The sequence below is a fragment of the Lagopus leucura genome, unplaced genomic scaffold (genome assembly GCF_019238085.1).
Source record: "Lagopus leucura isolate 7727_CA_CO unplaced genomic scaffold, USGS_WTPT01 Super-Scaffold_100001, whole genome shotgun sequence".
Classification (NCBI taxonomy): domain Eukaryota; kingdom Metazoa; phylum Chordata; class Aves; order Galliformes; family Phasianidae; genus Lagopus; species Lagopus leucura.
In genome coordinates this window covers 6,268,581-6,289,956 of record NW_024962262.1, presented here as the reverse complement: position 1 = coordinate 6,289,956, position 21,376 = coordinate 6,268,581, and the positions used below count along the sequence as shown (strand labels likewise).

Here is a 21,376-nt window from a genome sequence, read left to right as displayed (position 1 = left end):
AGGGCTGAGCTGAGAGCCGACCTACCAGCCAGCTAAAGGGAGCTCTGTCTGCCTGGTTCCTGATTCCACATGGCTGGCTGCTCATCACTCACCGTGCTCCCTGCTCATCCTCCACTGAGTAAGCTCATGTGGTATTTACCTCTGTTTTACTTTCTCAAAAATTCATCGACAGTCCCGTAAGATATTACTGTACTGAAAATGATTCTAAACTTTATTTGAACTAATCTTCATCTCTAATTTACCTTTTTACTATTTAGAAATCCCTCCACCCCTAGAAGCTTAGTTAGTTTATATCAAAGTAATTAAGAGAGTCAAGCTTTTTGACTTAAAATCTGTTTACTCTGATCGTCTCACAGATGTTGCCCACCTGGAGCTTTTACCAAACAGGCAATTAGTATCCCACGTTTTCACAACAGTTCTTTGCATGCCAGAAGGTCCTCATGCATAAAAATACAACTTGCCAATCTTTAATTTACGTTGTTACTCTGCTCAGCATCAATTAGCTATCAGATACCTACATAAGATGCTGTGTCAGGTACAGAGATAGTAAAACAAACATTATAGGGTACTTCCTTTATTAAGTCTTGAAATTAATCAAAAGGAGACCCTAAACACATAATCAAACACATAATCCCCCTGTTTTCTTCATAAAAACATCACATCTCTGCATGAAACAATATTATAGACACCGAAAATGTTAAAGAAAACACGGCTAAACATCATGCAGCTTTTGAAAATTAAGTACAAAACCAACAGTAAGCATACTTGGTATTTCAGATGGGGAAAATCAGCTTATTTCAAGTGGCTATTAAATATATAGAGAAAAATTCTGTATCTACCCGAAGTTTTTGTTGTGGCAAAGTCAGGTCAAAAACATTAATTACAGATATTGCACAAAAATGATGAAAGGTGCATGTTCAGAAGACAGACTCAATACTGGTCAGGAAACCACACTATTCTTTCTTAACTTCTCTTTTCTTTTTAACAGCTCTTCTGTTTCATTCTTGTGGAAAAGACTGTGCACTGTAATGCTGCACTGCTGAAGACAAAGCTGTGTAAGAAAATTTCAGTTTTGTTTAAAGCACAGGCTTTCACTCGTTGGCACTGAATCTCACCTCTTTGACATCCACTTCATCCGCTACTGCTGTGACTCGGCGATGGCTTCTGTCATCGCATCAGGTACTACAGGCTCATTTTTGCCTGTTTATCCCACTTCCCACAATGGACATCTTTAACGCAGGCTGTCTACCACAGAATCAGAATCACACAAGGTTGGAAACGACCTGCAAGATCATCCAGTCCAACCACCCTCCCATTCCTATTAGTACCACAAGCACTAAACCATCTCTCGTAGCTCCTCATCCGGAGCGAGACGGCGACTCCACCACCTCCCTGGGCAGCCATTCCAGTGCCTGACCACCCTTTACAACACTAAAATAAGGACTCTCAAAAATTTTGGTTATAAGTGGTATTTCAGAAAAAAAAAATGGCAAAACAAGCCAAAGAAGTATCACATTTCAAGAGCAATACTTCTGCTATTACTACCAGTAAATTCCAACCAAACTGAAAAAAGAAGCAAACTCACTGATTTTTTTTCCAAGCTATTAGATGTGCAGTGAAGAAACTAGCAATACAACTTTCTCAACAGAACATGCAACAAGAAAGAAAAAAACACAAAAATCAAATATGAGTTTTCTTGTGCAAACAACTCAAGCTCTGACATTCTTACTTGACCAATAAAAAATTCCCAGACATGCCCTAAATTCAATTCAATAAGAAACAGTCACAATTTTAAATAAAGGTTAAGTGCAATTAAAGATATATGGTTAACTGCAAAAAAAATACAAATCCAAAATAACCTACTGCTGCCAGCATTTGTGTATTTTGTAATATTTTCCTGTCGCTAAATAAGGTGCTTTCTTGTAGGTAAAAAAGGTGTCTTGAGCTGAAAAGAGCTGATGGCTGATGTCTACCTCTGGCCAATTCTGAAAGAAATATTTTTAACACATACTTTTTTTTTTAATTTGGAAAATTTTAAAGAGCATAAAGGATGATTTTTCTGAAATTTGTGCTAAGCTGCAGCACAACCACGAAAGGAAGTTTTCTTGTCTGTTTATTTTCAGAGTTTTGTGCTAAAAGGAATACTTTGTAAATGAGTGAACTCCAGACCAGGTTCAAATCTATCTGAATACATTCAAGTTGTAAAGTCTGGGCTAACACCATAACACTTTCGTTTTACCCTGATTTTAACTACTCCAGCTACCACAGTGATTTACACTCCTAAAACAGTTATCACCTTTATTGATGTTTGTAAATTTCAATTTGCATAAGACTCTAAACATTTTTAAATTAGTCCTTGCTGTTTAATAAAATGGCTGAGTTGGAAGGGACCTCAAAGATCGTGTAGTTCCACACCCACCAAATCAAACAGTAGATTAGAGTGCTCTGGGCCCCATCCATCCTGACTTTGTCCTCTATATGAAGCCACGAAGAAGGTGTTTTGGAGGCATACACTAATAAATAATGTGATACTTTATAAGACGTCAGTCAAGAATGGTGTCATGAGATGCTGTATGAGAGCCTGAGATCTTTTGCCTCTAAGTCTGTGGGACTCGAATAAACATGATGTTCTGAAAATAACACTTGATACAGGAATTTATAACTTATTTTTAGCCTACTAAGAACAATATACTTCAGAGACCTGGAGTTCTAGATCCAAGACTTTTGCAGGAAATTGCTATTCAGATTCCTGTTTCAGGTGTTTCAACATGGCTAGGCAGGTGTCATCAGCCAATACATGCATTTGAAAAAATAAATAAATCAGGAGAGTGCATATAATAATCACTTCTATGAAGCCAAGGTTGGTTTGGGGTCAGCAGACATCTATCAAATAGAAACTCTGAAAGATCCAGAGGTAAATTAAATGGATCTGGGACATAAAGTCATTGTGATCAAAGTGCATAACTTGAGCACTGCGGTTCCCTGCTTTCTATCTTTGACTTTAATTCTGAGAGCCAGCAAAGAGGTGAGCACGCCCTTCCCTGATCTTGTGCCTGGTCATTTGTACATCTCTGTTCCCTAAACAGAGAAGTTAAGTGATGCTTTGATCCTGTATGCAAATAGTTTTACACCAACTGATTGATGATGAGCAAAGTTATTTCTGTTGTGCAGAAGGACACTGTAGACAAATACAGGAAGCTTTTTTATCTGCACAGAATGTGCATCTTCCCTGTTGAACTCATTGCAGAATCCAAGTTATTATGAACATGCTGACCTCATGTTCAGGCTTGTAAGACTGTTTACCAAGGTCTTCAGTGACATAACAAGGAACAACAGACCAGACATAAGGGTGGCCTGAGATGACCCTAATACAACTTTCTCTTTCTGGTTACTGGCAATAACCAATATCCTTAAATGATATAAAAATGTGATTAGTGTGTATGGCATGTGGCAGGTTCTCTGCCACATCTGTGAGCATCAGCCAACATGTGATACAGCGTGACAGCTTCAGTGACCTTGGATTCAATCTCTGTCTTTTGACATTCAATCCTCTCAGTGATCTGAACCATCACATGCACCACTGACTGATTTTATCCATGTGCAAGTGAGGCTCAAGCACAGTGAAGTTCTGCCGTTAGAATGAGATCGGAGGCCTCTAACATTATTCTGCTTGTGTGCCCAGCTGTGGAAACTCTGAGATCACTGAGAATGCTCCTGTTGACACTGCCTGGCATCTGCTACGGGTCTCAGCTGGAGATACTTATCAAGATAACTGCAGGGGCATACTTTTCCTGAAGAGATGAGTGGAAGGCTAAGAGAAGGCTCTCTGTAGTAGTGGAGTTGTCTTTGCCATGGGTGTTCTCCATCTTCAGTATAAAAGCTTGATTCTTCTGTACTTTTCTGCCTTTACATCTTCTGGATAAAAAATTTCCTGATTTCATGGACAGTATCTCCCAGGCTTAGATGCCTCTCCTTTGAAGGAAAGCTGACCTGGCTCAGTGCACTTCATTAGCACTGGTGGAGTTTGGGAGCATAAAGGAGAGTTCTGGAGGACTACTGTTAAAGTACCTGGAAAGCCAATGAAGATGCAAGAAAAGGTGATCAGTGAAGAAGAGGATGATCAGCCCATAATTTTGCTGAACCAGAGAAGTTATTGGAAAGTCTGACTAAAGAGAAACAGAACCGGTGGAAACATCCACAAAGAAATCACACTTAATCCACAGATATAGCTGGGAATTGAATAAAATACTGGGATGAACTGATAGTCTAAGAAATTGACCTGTGATACTGCCAATGATCAAAGGAACCCTGCTGAGCTCAGACTTGCTGGAAACGATGAAAGATGGGGTATCCTCCTGAGGATGGAGGCTGACAGACAGATCTGCCCCATTCAACAAGTCACTTGACGGATCCACTGTAAGAGATCTGTAAGGTTCCACATAAAAAATGGATATTAGGTACAGGTCACATGCTGAGTTGTTAAAGTAAGATGCTTTGACTTTATGATGAACAGGAGAGAAGACAGCACATCACAATAACATAAGGAAAGTCTCTAAAGAAGCACCTCAAGTACTTCAAAGACAGTTATCCAAAGACTGGCAATTCTACTCAATGTACTATTTTTAATGCATTATTTGTCACAACTGGATCTAAAAGAACTAATCTATTAGTATTTATTAATACAATTTACATTCTAAATATGGAATGCAGCAGAAATACAGAGATATTATATTTTAGATCCAGAATTATGATACCATGAATTTGTTAGGGTTAATGAGGGACTGCTCATGTTATTTTAAAGAGTCCTGGCTATCGCAACCTCCAGTGGAATAAAATACTTCTATTGGTTATGAGTCACAAAACCCTTGAGTGACACAGAGCAGATAGAAACTGATGACTGTGGGAATCAGGCACGTATGGAGCATTTATAGAAGGTTCTGAGGATGCACGTGCAAAAAGAATAGCATTTTCAATATGTACCTGCATATGGTTATTCAAATAAAGTTGCCTTCTTTCCAGTTTTTCTGGGCACACGCATATAGAGTGAATAGGCAGAGGCAATTTGCCTCGCCTCTTCTGAACAAAATCGCTTGTTCCAGATAGTAACTCCTATTTGTGCACTCTGAACAAATAGGATCCCAACCTTGTACATTTGTCAAACCATATAAGAGGACTTCAAATGTAAAAAAATGTGTGATGCTCATTTGTCTCATTAAAGGTGAGTCATATAAATGAGTCACTCCTCATGTGATACAGGTGGAACTTAGTCCATGTAAAAGTGAAAATTCAGCTGTACGATAAAATTCTTGATATTATTATCAAGCAATTATCTACATCAATCTTACCAGTTATCACAGGCTAATCCTCAAAAACCTTAACAACATGGTTTATTTTATTTATGTCTGTTCATAGTATATTTCTTCTTCAATGCCAAGAGAAAGTTAAGCCTAGAATAGAGCTAATCAGAGAGCAATGACATTATACATGCTGTTTGGTCTCTGCCAAAAGCTGGCCAACTTTTTATAGCTTTGCAAAATAATCCGCAGTATTCTTACTCTTCCATAGGCTTCTTAACCACTTCCTCGGCTGATATCAGAAGCTCCACTGTGAAACAGATCTGTATTTTAGTATCTTTGAGCTCCTACTGAAATGGAAGTAATAAATACCGTTGTATTAAAGACATGCCTGCTTTCAGTGGATTTCCAGAGGCCAGATAAGCCTTCCTAATGAAAGGAGAAAGTTACTGGCAGAATACAGGGATATGCTGATAGCCTTGATCCTGTAATTAGTAAATCCTGTTGCTGAGTTCAGTAGTAAGGCAATGAGTTTCTGAATTTAGGCAGGCTCAGTGAAAGAAGATGCTTGCAGGAGAGAAGCATAATGAAAGTTTACCAACAGCTAAATTAACCATTAACCACTGTCACCGCCTGTAGCTCGCTATGTTTTATCAATGCCTGCAGCTGTGTGTAAGTACTGCTGAAAGCCACATTTAAAGATTAGCCTGATCAGTATGCACAGGATGAATTATTACTCTAAGTGATAATCAACACTCCTAAAAAGGAAACCATTTTCTCTGTTGACTTTTTTTTTTCCTCCTTACAGCATCATTATCTGTAAACACATTTTATCATTTGAACTGGCAAAAATATTTCCTTGGCTTCCTCTGCCTCATTTCATTGTAAGGTCACCACTGCTTGAAAAAAGACCAATGCTAATAAAAGACCAACTTGTGTTTATAAGTGAAGCAATGTAAAGAAGATCTAAAATTTAAACTGATAAAAATGTATATGTGACTACAATCAGCTTTGAAAAGTGATCTGTAGGAAAAATGCTTAGCATTCATTGTAAAGGAGAATAATTATTTACAGCAAGGTATCAAGGAAATATTAAAGGTTATCGAGAAAAAATGATTTACGTTTCATTTCTCTGAATTTTGTTTTTTAAACCAGAAAATCCCTTTAAATTCATTCTGCTGTCAAATGCCTTCAGCTTGGAGTAATGCCACATGACAACCTGGATACAGTAGTTTCATCATTAAAAGTGAGCAACACGATAGTGAACTTAATATGATCATGACACTTTTCTTTTACTTCAGGGACCCTAAAAAGGAGAAAAGTTTGACCTGAAATTTCAAATAAAATACACTCCCAACAAAGAAAAAAAGAATCACATCTGATAACAAAAGGTTTCCATTGTAACTTGCTAAAGTCTTAACAGTGGGGCATTTCGGCATGTGACTCATGCCTTCCAAACATATCAGCTTGGGGGTACATTTTTTATGATGATCACTGCCAAGTCCAGTAACCAAAATGTCAAATCAAGTTTTGTCAACAGCAAGGTAGCAGGAGGGGTGGGTGGCATTGCTCTGTGCTCCTCTTCCTTGCTGGTGGAATCTTGCCATCCCGGATGAGATTTCATGGGGCTGCAGAAAGGACTGGGTGAAGTGCCCTTCACTGCTGCCCTAGAAAATAGCAAACACGTTTTGTGCCTTGCAAGCGTCCGCTACTCGTGGCAGCAACAAATCTGATTTTCCACCAGAGTTGTCAGAACACTGTAATTTACAGCAGGGCTCTGTGTATCTCACAGAAAGGAGAGATGAAAATATCAACTGGGCCAAAGAAACTGAGAGAAAAATCCAGAAAAACATAATAAGGGTAATCAGAATAGATAATAAGGCAAAACCTGCATATGGAAAGAAATATTTATGCAAAAAATGTATCAGTGAGTTTTTAATTTAATCCTATGGTAATTTCTGAGCTTGAATTTGAGATAAGACTTCATGATAAAAGGGACGAAAAAGTGATCATATACTGATCATTCTAACTTCTCTAAAAGATATCTCAAGTATTCATCACTCATTATAAAATTAACCTGTCATATCTTGTAATGGCTTAGAGAATTCAGGCTGAAAATATCTCAGTGCTGGAGTACTTTGCAAGTTTGATTTTCTTTGAAGTACACTGGAGTTTAATTAGAACAGAATCTTCAAAGAGTTCACCATTTGACTACCTATTATGAAAAAGGCTAAAGGTGGTTCTACATCACCAATTTATAATTGTGGTCTTGCAGATCCCTGGAAATTCCTGGTCACAATTTAGCCAGTAGAGTAAAAATGCAGAAACAAAGCAAGACATCCAATTACCCTACAAAAAGGGTGGACTTAACATCTTAGCCACTGCTCCAGAATAATTTTTTACATTTTCCCTGCCAATTCCTTGATTACATTCTGACAGAATATCTAACAAAAACATGCTTGCACATTTGTCCCAGTCACCCTCAAAGAGCAGCATGTCACAGCTTATAAGTCTTATTAATTAGATGTGAATATGTCACTGAATATTTTTAATGTCTCACAGCTAGACCTCTCTAAGAAATCTGTACTAAAACTGTTGATAAGAAGGTGAAATTTTACTCCCCTTTTATATTTTTACAGTCAGTCTATGTTGAATTTGCCAGATAAAATTTCACTGAGCAGTCTCTGGAGTAAGACTGATATTCAGATTTTCATAGTTTCAGGAAGATGCAAAAATAATCTATCAACACACAGGAAGTCTAAATCATCTTAACACAGTGTGAAATGGGAATAATTCAGGGTGACTGGATCCTATTTGTATCTGAAATATTACATGCATAATGCACAGGTAAGAATTTATGAGGAACAGAGGTGCTCCAAGGAAAAAATGTTCTCAGTCACAGTCTTGTTTCCCAGGTTTTGTCAAGTTCTTTTACAATACATTCTGTCTTAAAATTTTAAAGGTGTTCACGGTATGTCACAACAAGAGTGGATGGTATTAAATAAATGCTTGCACTATATCCCCTGAAGGGCCTGGACCATATCTGTTTCTTTATTCCAATTTTGTATTTGGAAGGAACCCACAGAAGGAGAAAAACTGGACCTCTGTCAAAATTTCTGTTTGGATTTCTGTGATTTCCAAATTACATATTTCCTTCATCTTGCACCTACCTAATATTTCACAGGAAAGTCTGGAAAGCCTTAAAAAGTACCAAGTGCTTCTGAATCTATATGAAAACGTAACGCTAAAGAGATGTTAACAGAATTAAGACAATCTGAATTTCACAATTCAGAATACCCAGAGATGAAAATAGGGTATTTATCTATTCTGTGCTGTTTTTTGTAATAAAAATGTTATATGTCATATTCAGAATAACAGGAAAGTATATGAAGTGTAGTCTCAAGTTAAAACAGCAGCATTCAGTAATACAAAACAGTATGCTGCAAAGGTGTTTATATTTTAAATTTGTCTAAAATACAAATACTGGCAGCTCTCTCACTGTGTAAAACACTGTAATGTAGCTCTTTTTTCAAATGCTGTGTATGTATATATGTATACAAATGCTTTTGTATATGTAAAATTGGTGCTGTAGTACTTTGTACGATTATGAAAACTGCTACTGTCAGTAGTAAAAGGGGAACCAGCAGTGCTATTCATTTCTGTGTCTTAGCTGAAAACCAGTAATGTTCTTATGCATATTTTTAATTGTATTTCAGTACTTTCTAACCTACTTTGACTCAAATGACCTCCTTCCCAGCTGTGAAACTTACTCTGCCTGACACTCTTCCACTTCTCAATGTCACCAACACACTGCCATTCAGCAAACAAAAATATTCTTCTAATTCACATCGCCACTTTGGCGTACCTTGCACACCTCTGTTTTTCTGGTCACCACAGTAGTGGTGTATTTTACCATTTGGGAAATGCTATCAATTCAAATCAAAATACGTATACACTTAGAATTTCCTTTTACTTACAAGAGGTTCTGCCATGATGATACGAATCTTGCGTTCAGCCTGAGTAGTAAAGTTAACAAACAAGCTCTTCAGAACATATTCGCCTGGCTTACTGTCTGGGTCAACATTAATAGGCAACATGGCTGGAGGTCCTTTTTCTCTCTGCGTACCAGAAACAGGTGGGACAGGTGGCTTGATGTATCCGTTGCCAACTGGAGAAGCTGAAAGATAAAAGACATGCATTTACCTTTCTGTAAACGCCTTCATTTTTCCAAAGCATCCCAATGGCCCATCAAAGCACACCTGCAGGCTAGTTGATAGTAAAATAAATATGCAATATATAAATAAAATTTCCATCTTAAAGTTACAGGCAAAACTTACATAACCTAGAATAAATAAAAGACAAAGTCTTTTACAATGCAGTACACACTCAATCCTCTTTTTATTCATACTTGTTGATACTTTGTTCATTCTTTGAACAACATCCATATTTCCTACCTTTTAGGAGTCAGGGCAGGTCTATAACTCAAGTGTCAAATAACAAACTTATTCTTTAATGCTATTCAAACAGAGCTATCCTTACATATGCCAGAAGTATGATCTGTTGGTTAAGGTAAGCTGTAAAGGGCCTGATTTTTATCTTACTTTTGCAGGCAATAGACACATGCTGGAATATGGGAAATTCCAATTCGATATATGGAAGAAGTCTACTGTGAAGAGTAGTCAGACACTCATAGAGTGTTGTAAAGAGATATTGTGGAAACTCCAGTCTTGAAGATACTCAAAACTTGTCTGGCCTGAGAAATATCCTGCAGTTTTGAGCAGGGGTTGGACTACACAACTTCCAGAGATCTCTTCCAATCTAAATGGTGCTGCACATTGGTGAATTCCCCATTATCAGTATCACGGTATTATGCTCCATGTGTATCTGTACAGATGTTGTAACTGCAGGTGGTTGAGATAGAGGTACTTTAATGCAGTGCAAACAAATATTATGAATACTCGTTGCTCTAAGTAAACATAATATTTACAAATAGCACTGCATTACAGAGTGTTACATAGTAAGTTGTGTCCAAGTTACAAAGAAAGAAGAACGAACTACAAGGATGGTTGCTGCACATCTAATGCCTTCAGCATTTCCTTCTGAGGAATGAAACTGCAACCACTGCTACAACTGTAACTCATTAACTAAATGACATTACTTTAAGAATAAATGAGGTTTTAGATCTTTCCTTAATACTTTTAACACTTAATTGCAGAGAAAAAAAAAAGGCAAAAAAAAAAATCCCAATGATTAAATTATCATTTAATAGTATTCAAGATGTGGTAGAATCAGACCCCAAATTAACGAACTGAAAAAAGAAAATAGATCCATTAAGTAAAAGAGAAGATATTTTCCCTTAGAAAATCAGTTTAGAAGTCTACGATATAACTGTAATGCAAGACAAAGATGCTTTTGTTCACCTAGTTACTGTTCTCCAAGCATAACATATGTACTGTACTTTGAAAATGACTCTCCTAATGGATAAGGTATACCACCACTCTCTAGCACAGCAGCATCAATTCTTCCATTCAGCTGGTTTTGTTACCTGCAATGTTTCTCTTGATTTCTGACGGCAAAACCATAATCAACTGAAATTTGCTAGTGCTGACTCTGCATAAACGAAACCATATAGAAAGGCTGTACATTCAGACAATACAAAACTATTTCTAATATACACAATCATTTACTTCAAACTAATGAAACAAAAAGGGCCTCTGTAAAAAAGAGTACACACTGTCATCACCTAGGCTCTCCTGAAGTTGAGATATAAGAACAGTGGGATGCAAATGATCAGATATAAATTTATATGGACTACCAAATCTGTTTTATTCGATCACCAATTATGTCGTATGAATCAAGCACATCATTTGGATCAGCTCACAGCCATCCACTCACATGGCTCGACTCCTCACTTAGGAAGAAGGCTTTGCTGCGAGCAGTGAAACCACCCTTTTCCTGTATTAGGGCCCTGTGTGCAGCAGAAGCCCTGTCCTCCCACAGCCCATCACCCCCTATTCCCGCAGGCTGCCCTCAGCTCTGCACCATCAAGCCTCCCATCTAAGCTCCTCAAGGCCACACACCTGCCTTCTGCTACCCGAGGCTGCCTCTCAAAAGGGTCTGTAGGAACCCTAACAAACACAAACTTCACATCTGTCCCTCAGACAGGTGCAGCTTAAATCAGCTACTAAGTTCAAAAGATGGGACTCAAAAGAGGGATGGAAGGAAGGAAGAAGGGTGTGTATGGTCATTTATGCCTGACATTCTAATGAAAGTAAGTCTACGAAATCCTAATTACACTTCCTTAGAGCTGCAATCCTCGCCATCAATCATTAGGGTACTCTGTCCAAATTTCGGAGGCATCGGGATTTAGTTCTTAATAAGAAGCCTATTAAGAACTGTGACACTGGGTTTATGACACAGACTGATCTCAATCTATTTTCTTCTAGATATCTAACTGAGAAATCAATTATTTGCAATTATTTGTGAAAAGTAGGCACATGAGAATCTAATGAAGTTTAACAAGGCCAAGCGAAGGTTTTGCACTTGGGTTGAGGCAATCCCAGATATGAGTACAGGCTGGGAGACTCATAGAGAGCAACTCTGCAGAGAAGGACCTGGCAGTCCTGATGGACAAAAGCTGGACGTGAACCAGCAGTGTGCTCCTGCAGCACAGAAGGCCACCTATATCCTGGGTTGCATCAACAGAAGGGTGGCCAGCAGGGAGAGGGAGGTGTTTATGCCCTTCTACTCCGCTCTTGTGAGGCCCTATCTGGCGTACTGCATCCAGGCCCCCAGTACAGGAAGGATGCAGAGCTGTTGGAGCGCATCCAGATAGGGCTGGAGCACCTCCCCTATGAAGACACGCTGAGGGTGATGGGCTTGTTTAGCTTGAAGAAGGCTCTGGGGAGACTTCACTGAGGTGCTCCAGTACTTGAAAGGAGCTTACAAGCAGGCAGGCAACCTGGTCTGATAGAACAAGGGGGAATGGCATTATTTAGCTTAGGTGTTAGGACGAAATGTTTTACTCAGAGGGCTGTGAGGCACTGGAACAGGCTGGGGCGCTGGACAGCCAGATCCAGTGGGTGGCAACCCAGTCCATGGCAGAGGGTTGGTACTAGGTTATCCTCAAGGTCCTTTCCAACTTAAGCCACTCCATGACTGATTCTATGATTCATTCGTTAACTGCAGACTGCAATAGAGAAATGTTATTATGAAGGCTGCTCTGAAAGTAATGCCTCCTATTTTATAATGTTGGCCCACAGTGTTAGAGGTGGATGTTGGTGGTATGGCAGTAGAGGTTGAACCTTCCTACTCCTGTGCTGTTATAATTTGTTACTGTGTGACAGATGGCAGCAGAGGGGCACTCTGATAGAATGGCATCTGGCATGGAAGTGCAACTAAAGCAAAACTGTGTCATCAAATCCCTTCATGCAGAAAAAACTGCACCCCCTGACATTCATCAACCCTTGAGGAACTTTTATGGAGACCAAAAAGTGAGGTGGGGGGTGGTGTGTTTCAGTAGTGGTGACAGCGACACGAAAGACAAGCCATATTCCAGATGGTCATGCAGAAAAGTAATACAGTGAGATAGAGTGGATTGATCATCTGATCCACACAAATTGGAAGACTATGACCAGGAAACTGCGTGTGGAGTTGAATAACAGCCTCAATGCACTGGAAAATTTTGGAATATCACAAAGTTTGCACCAGGTGGATCCCAGGAATGCTTTCACAGGAACAGAAAGAACACCGTATGAAGGTTTGTCAGGACCTACTGAACCAACATGGGGCTAGATTGCACCATTAATGGTGACAAAACATCACGTCACCAATATGAACTGGAATAAAAATGGCAAGCCATGGAGTGGCAGTGTGAATTCCCCATCAAAGAAAAAATTCAAGATACAGCCCTCAGCCCATAAAGTGATGTGTCTTCTGCTATAAGAAAGGGCTGATCCTTCTGGATTTTCTGGAAGCTGGAGAAACTGTCAACTCTAACTGCTACATCACAGCCGACTAAACTGAATTTTTGTATTAAATAATCCATGGTTGGCCCTTTTGTGTTGATACATTATAATGCAGGCATTAAAAACAATAATGGAAAAAAACCCCACATTTTTGCCATCTCTGCAAGAGAAACACTTTCCTATTAAATAAAAGGCACAATTTTTATGTGCAAAAACACCATATGAAGTCAGTGTGGGTTTTCCAGAAGGGCAGAGGTGGGATGTTAACAGAGGAATTATATTCAATTCAAAATGCCGTTTTCATTGACAAATAAAGTTTTCACTACATAATTTCAAAATAATACTGTTCTCCTACATGGAGAATTACCAGAATGGGCCACTGAAACCTTTAGTCTGAACTACTAACATACAGTACGGTGCTGGTCTGCATACAAATACTGAGTTAAAATAAACATTTCAATTAGAGAAACATAATTCTTTCCCAAGGAAAACAAATGGTGATTCCCATGCAGAGAACAGGAGCCCATGGCAATGCAGATGCCCGAGGGCCCTACCAAAGCAGGGAATCTGCAAGTCAATGCTGGTAAGCTCTATACATATCTACATCACCTATCCCATAAAAATCTGTGAAAAAAATGCACTATGCTTTATCTGGTGTAAGATGGCTGCACCATTTTGGAGTGCAATTCTGTCAGAAGGCTACTTCTCTCAAACAACCAATTTTGTTGTTAACAGGATACATTCCTTATTTCCTAGTCTATCTGCAATAAGCTGTCCCTCAAAGTATTCAAAGAATACTCTTTGCTTTTCCTACAGATTATTTTCATTTAGCTCAGGTTATAACCATAACATTTCCTCACTATTATGCATTTGAAAGCATTTAAAAACAAGTTAGAAATATGGGACAAGCAATGAAATATCAGAAACCCTTACCACCACATTCACATACTATTGCCACAGAATGAATTACTGAAATAAAATCATTGCTATTTTTTTCCATGTATAATAGTTTCTCTGAGTGTAGTTATAGATAATAGTTATAGATATAGAAAAAGTACAGCAGTTTGACCACAGTCAGTAAGGTGATAATGGGAACGAGTACAAAATTCAGCTACCATTCTGAGTCTCTGCTATGATTTACATGCCAGGTATTTTTCATAAAGCTCTAAGATAAAGCAAAACAACAGAAAGACGAAGACAACCTAAGAGTACACTGCGCTGGATACCACGACAGCCAAACAGCTACTGAATTTTCAGTATCTTTAGCCACAAGAAACAGAGATGGCATTCTTCTAGTTAACTGTATCATACTTGCACTAAAGCAAACCACAAACAGACTAATACCACAAACCACAACACGTATTCTCAATATTTTTGTACCTACCGAGCCCCTTTATAAAGCTGATCACACTGGACTTTCTCCAACATGCTACTGTAATATCCATGAGCCTGCGAATACCTGAAATGCTCCGCTCAAGTTAGAAAAGTTGGAATCCTTTTCTAACTGAAATTAAAAGGAAGTTACTTGCTTCATAATCCCGTATCACACTTCACTACAAATTCTCCATCATTCTGGTCCATACTGCTTTTAGTTTTAGTTCAGGTTTTGGTTTTTGTTTTTCAAATAGACAAGTGCTGAAGACCTACAAAGTGCGAGCTAGCGCAGGCCTCCGGATCAGACCAGCCTTTCCATAACCAGAGGGGTAATTTTTAGCTTCAGCATATGATGATGACCACTCACAGAGAGGCTGCACGTCTATATTTATCCACAAGTACATACTATGCTGACAGATTAGTGAAACTACTTTCAGGCACTCCAAGAACATGAGACAGGATAATGGAGTTCCACATAAACAAAACACGCATATCAAACACACGCGTGATCATACAATTCAAGCTGAAAGCAATTAGCACAGAAAAGCAAAGCACAGAGACAAGGCAGGATGCGTTTTGTTTTGTAACTAAGGCCTTTTGGCTGACAGTACACAGTCTAAATTCCTTGAGATAAAACCAACACAGTATCTGTCCTTTTCCCATGCCAAGAGTCAGTGACAAACCACATATCCTTAAGGATAATTATACATCTGAATTATGCATCTGTTGAAATGACTCTTGAAGAAAACGCGCTTTGTTTTAAAACTGTTGTTGTAATAATAAAAACACATTATTAACCAAACTGTCAGGAACTTAATTTGCAAGGACACAGTACGCTGTGCCAAGGTTAGCAAAAGGTGCCTGGTGTGCCCTTTACAGAACATTCCCAGATTACTGTGAGTCTGACAGGTAAAGCGAGGTGAACTCACTGCAGCCTTTCAGTACCTAAAGGGAGCCTACGAACAGGAGGGGAATCAACTCTTTGAAAGGGTTGATAACAGCAGGGTGAGGGGAAATGGTTTGAAGTTGAGGGAGGGAAGATTTAGGTTGGATGTCAGGGGGAAGTTCTTTACTAGGAGAGTGGTGAGGTGCTGGAACAGGCTGCCCAGAGAGGCTGTGGATGCCCCGTCCCTGGAGGTGTTCAAGGCCAGGTTGGATGGGGCCCTGGGCAGCCTGGTCTTGTATTAAATGGGGAGGTTGGTCCCTGCATGTGGTGGGAGGGGTGGAGATTCATGATCCCTGAGGTCCCTTCTAATACAGGCCATTCTGTAATTCTGTGATTCTGTGTAAAGAGACCAGAATTCAAGGGAAATTTGATGAAGAAAAGCCAACTAAAGGTCTAGAAGATTCTGTCCTAGTCATAGTCCAGAAATAGTAAGATTCCCATGGGTAATGTGGAGGAAGTAATACTTCAATGGAAGTATTATTTTCACAATTCCTTTGCATATTTTAACAAAAATAAACTTAACAGGCACAGTGTGAATGACTTGCAATACATACGTTAGGAATTAATTCCTTTAAATAAATACAGAGCTTCACAATGAGCAACAGATACTACTAATATCTAATGTTTCAGTGTTTCTGAATCTTGCTCAGGAGGATTTACACTCAATAAATGATAGGATTATCATAGGATTACCATTTATTGATAATATTGATATCGATCCTATCACCAGATAGGATTCAGTGCCTATTTGAGTCTCACATCAAGACTATTTGGAAAGTGAAGGTGAAAGTTACAGTGGTACAGGTGCTGGTCTTCCTTTCTAAAAGAAAATCAGCTTTATGCAATACATAGTTTGTTTACATACTTCGCTTACACCTTATTTATTATTTTTTTATATTAAAGCAAGTTTTGCAGCAATAGATTCAGTCAAATGTAGCATTTGCAGCTAACATTCTCCATACAGGACATGCACATTCAAAAAGCAATTGCAGATCTCTTCATCCCTAGGGGAATGCAAGCTAGCCCATGATCTGGAAGTACAAATGATTTCCAGCACTAGAGAAGGAAAGCTATGTCTACAGAGTCATTTCTTAAGGCAGATTCATACAACAGCTTCTATATGGACCTTAGAAGCTGTTAGAAAGCATGCAAACAGCTACTTTAATGTTTTTCATAATTAGCTTAAATTATATTTTGTAAGTATGCAGTAAGGAAGAGGGGAGGGGTGACTGAGAAATGGCGTATTTACTCCCTGGTTTACCAATTTCTCAGCTACCCAAAGCCTTGCTTGAGGACAACTATTTTCTGACTGTGCTAAATGGGGTTTATTACAGAATCATTTCTGGATTAGCAAGAAGAATCACTCCAGTTTTCACATATACTGCTCTTCCTTTGTATTCCAGCCCTTATTTTGAACCCAGACTGATTTAACATCTTTTTGAAATCTGAGTTCAAATCCCATCCCAAGTTTAAGACTCAGTGAAAAATCCAATCCCTTTTAATTGTCTTTATCTGACACACCACAGGGAACAGGAACAAAGGGCAGAACAGAGGGGATTCCCAGGTCCCACAGACGTACTCCTTTTTAATTCTTTGCTTTCTGTACTTGCAAAATAGCAACTAACATTCTTCCCTAGGAATTCATTTCTATTCAGTTACCATTCTTTCCTTATAAACTAAAAAAAATAAAATGATAATAATAATCTGTCTTTTGATCCTGTCTTCCTGCTTCAGGAAATGTTATGGACCTGCAGCTTTCATTTTGAGAATCCTTATTTGGTATTCTTCTATTGTCCATCTTTGATCTGATTTTCATTTCAACTTTGTGCTTTAATTATTAAAGATTACAGTGTCTAGTCAAGGGATAGACAGGGATGGCTTATTTCATTTGCAAGTGAAAGGATTGCTCTGCAGAGCAAAATTCGCTCACTGATAGCAATATGTACACAAACACTGCAGTTACAGACACAACGTACATACAATGTACAGTTTCTGTAGCAAAAAGCTCAAACTTGTTTTCTCTCTCAGTAGGACAAAGCTGTCTCCAAAACTGTAATTAAGACAAATCTCAGTGAATTTGCATTTTATAACGCTAGGATGTGATGACTCTTTCTCAAACCAATCAAGTAATTTCTGGGAGAAGACACTACATCATTCCATGCTGCTGTCCTGATGCAAGAAAATGGTGCATACATACATAATACTACCCCAAATCACATATGGATTCTTCAGGAAGAGTCACTTTGGTTGAGCATCCAGAAAGATGGTCTGCTATGCAACAATTCCTTGCAAAATGAAAATCTGGGCACAGCATACGAGTCACCATGGCAGAGGAGTTATTATTCAGTGTAGAAGACAAAATAGAAAAGGTTGTGAGAGATGACCTGAGCCCTTCTGAATTGAAATTCTCAACATACTTGATTATGCTTAAATTGTAAGGGAGAAAATGATAATTCATAAATTTCAGATTCCTCTGTTTCTTTAAATGTGCAAAGATGTACTTTGGGAAAGATACTGGTGTAAAATGGCATGGGGGAAGAGATAGGAGGAGATATTTTCAGTGATAAAGGCATTCCAGAGCTTGGTGCTCTGGAGCTCAGATGCAACTGAGATAAGAGCAACATTCTAAATTATTTCCGTCTGAAGGCTTTGTGAAGAAACGCTCGTTACATTTAGATATATTCATTCAGAATACTTGTTGAACTACAGGACACAGCTCCAACCTCGTGCAGACTTGGCTGGGCGATCTTACTCCAAACTTTCTTTTCCTATTATGATAAGAGATTGTAAATTCTTTGTGAACACAAGGAACTGCAAAGCCAGAAAGCAGGAGACTAATTAATGCAGCCACTACGCAGGGGCTGAGTTGCTGGTGAAGCGTAATAAGCACTGACCAACCCAGTTAGAAAAAGAAGGCTTGTGAGGCATGCTTTTCTCTGTGGGTGCTCTGTGCAAATTTGTGCAAATTGCTTGAATGCTCCGCTCGGAGATGAAGGAGCCATCTTTTGAGATGAACACCATTAATATAGAACCAGTTAAGGTGGATACCTCTGTCCAATCTCAGGGAGACAGAACAGTCCAGGCACACACTGACATGCCCTGTCTGGTTGAGCGTGGTAAAGCTCCGATCAGCTTTAACTGATGAAGCTCAGCCTGGCACCTCAGAAAGGCTGGAACTGTCTGCTCTGTTTTATTGGCCACCAGCAGCCTTCTGGTCACGTTCCAGCTGCCAGCAGATTGGTGCAAAGCTTTGTAATTCGCATATGGGCACTGCAACTCTGTGCAGGAGAGAGGCAACTGAGATAAGACCCCTCAGAACAAAGTGGTGGGTGGCACACATTTTGTTCTCTTGCAACAGAGCATGTCTCTGCACACAGGGGACTCAAGAAAGGCAACAGCCAAAACAAACAAACGTACAGGAAATCCTGTTGACTACGTTCATCCCCTTTCTACAGCCCTTTTCACTGACTTGGCAAAACTCCTAGTAACTAAGATGTAAGATGTAGACTTTCCCTCTCTCCCTTTCCTGAGTCACTGGTCAGAGTTTGTGCTGCTTAACAGTGCTCCCAGCGTTCTCATCTCAGATCCCTGCAAGACATCTGAGTGATGCAGGAAAGCAATCCATACCTCCCAGCCCATTCTCTTTGCTCATCAGTCCTTTTTCTGCTCCTTCTCTCCCAGATTTTTGCTTTCTTATTTGCATAAACTGTAGCATATGAGCTGAAGATATATGAGAATCTAGGCATATAACATAGAGAAACATTTTTAGCTGGATTTATTTTAGAATTTTCTTAGTTGGTTTTATGATTAAAGAATAAAAAAGCTAAATGACATGGGAGAATCCCAAAGAGATTTTCAATTACCATTTGAGCGTTCCATCTGGGGATGACTTCTCAGTAAAGGAAATACGTTTATTGCCTCTGATGGCTCCAATTCAAACATAAATCATTTTCAGTTTCTGTGCTTTATACTGTAAGGAAAAGCTGCCTCTTTGAAGACTGGCTTGATAATAACTATATGGGAGCCTTTCCTATATGACTTCAAATGCTTTGTTATCTTTACCTGTTATTCCAAAATTAAAAATGGCTTTAAAATAAGGGTGGGAAGATCTAATCAGATCATCATGTTCAGATGATCAACAGACTTTAAAACAATTAAAACAAAAAGTACTGCATTTCTGAAACTCCGACAGATTTTCTCTGGGCTCCAAGTTCTGATAGAAAAGCTTTTAATTTTAAATAAGGATGTCACATTTTTTTATACTTTTTTATATGCAAAGTTAAAAACCTTTCCTTTGGTTTCAGTGAATGAGAAAACAGCTTTTTGTAAGTTTTTCAAATGGATGTTTTGTTGGGTTTGCTTTCCTTTTAGAGACATGGAGATGAAGATATTCCCGTCGTTTTGTGGCTGATGGGTGTTAGCAGAAGAATTATTTTTAGGGAACTTGGAAAAGCGCCGAGGAAGCACAAGACTACAAGGATCCAAAAGAAACAAAATGGTTACTTCCAAAAGAAGGATGAGCAAACAGGGAGGATGTGACCTGCATCTCCCATCCCTATACATTTTCTCTTGGAGAGAGGATACCTTTCTTTCTCTTCCTAAATGTTCTACAATAAAGCTGTGAGAGCATGGGCAAGACGGAATATTGAAAAGATATTACATGTTTGCACTCTAGTCCTATTTCGGTTCAAATACCTATCTCCGATGATAGAACCAGAACCTTACATGAATTTGTTTTGTCTATCAGTCCACAATTCCTTTTCCAAACTACAGACAAATGTTGGTTTGTGCTGATAAAAACTCATGTGTTTTACTGGAATGGAAACAGCCTTTTGGTTAGGGATGATGTTGCTTCTTCACAGGGTATGAAAACCTGTAACCAAACGCATTTTTTACTGCACAAAAAGAAGCAGGCTATGGCTCATTTCCTCCTGCAAGTGCATGGTCTGAACAGTCAATAGTCTGCTTATGGCTAAGAGCTGACTTCTTACTGGTTTTTGCTGATTTCACACTGTAAAAAACATGAAGTCATTTTTAAACTATTGTGTTTCACAACGTAGTACTACACTGAAGAAAAATCTTTAAAACTGCACTCACTTCCTTAACCACATCTCCTGGTGCACCTAATTGCTGCCTTTTAGGGAAAGGCTCAAATTTAGCCACTTACAAGCTAAATGTTGAGCTTAACCTAGCCATCAAGGCTCCAGGTAAAGTAAGTGAAGAGAGACTCATGCGTTGAGGTGATTCATGAAATCTTTCTTACAGTCTTAGCTTAAGGCAGAATGAATCCAGTTCTAGTGATTGCTGAGGAAGAACTGACAACAAAGACAGGCATCCAAGGCTGTTGAGACATGATTGTCATTCTCAAGTCTCTAAACTCTTCAAGAGTACCTTGTACAAACCAACTGCATCACGCTGCATTTCAGCTGCTGCTGGTGAGGCTTCATTATCATTGATTGTGTGGGTGGAAAATGGCAGAATACCAGGAGTAAACCAAGCTGCGAGCTGGCACTGTGAGCTGGCAAACTACACCTCTGCAGGACAAGAAAACTTTTACAAAATGTTATGAAGCTTTCTGTAATGAAAGCACAGTGAGACTTTTGTGAATCAACACTAGCATGAAAATAAGTCAGACTAATCCATTCATATTATCCCCTGCAAAGCAGCAAACAAAGTAACATTTATACAAAGAAAAACGAGAGCAAAAGTTTTGCAGCCAAAATCAGGATTAATAACTATGATCAATCCTCTACTCTTTCTGTTGATTGAATCATTATTGTTATTACTACTACAGC

General features: G+C 38.9%; 1 protein-coding gene across 6 annotated transcripts in view; it reads right to left on the bottom strand.

Annotated features, from left to right (window-relative positions):
* The window catches only part of FRY (FRY microtubule binding protein), a 206,952-nt gene that overhangs the window by 120,516 nt on the left and 65,060 nt on the right, over window positions 1-21,376 (bottom strand). For 5 of the 6 annotated variants that reach the window (XM_042867645.1, XM_042867639.1, XM_042867642.1 and 2 more), the window contains exon 2: window positions 9,272-9,471. In XM_042867645.1, coding sequence (XP_042723579.1) covers window positions 9,272-9,391 — 120 coding nt within the window. In that variant the 5' untranslated portion in view covers window positions 9,392-9,471. Of the gene's footprint in view, window positions 1-9,271; window positions 9,472-14,645; window positions 14,947-21,376 lie in introns of those variants that run through there. The other variant, XM_042867641.1, reaches the window with a different exon arrangement.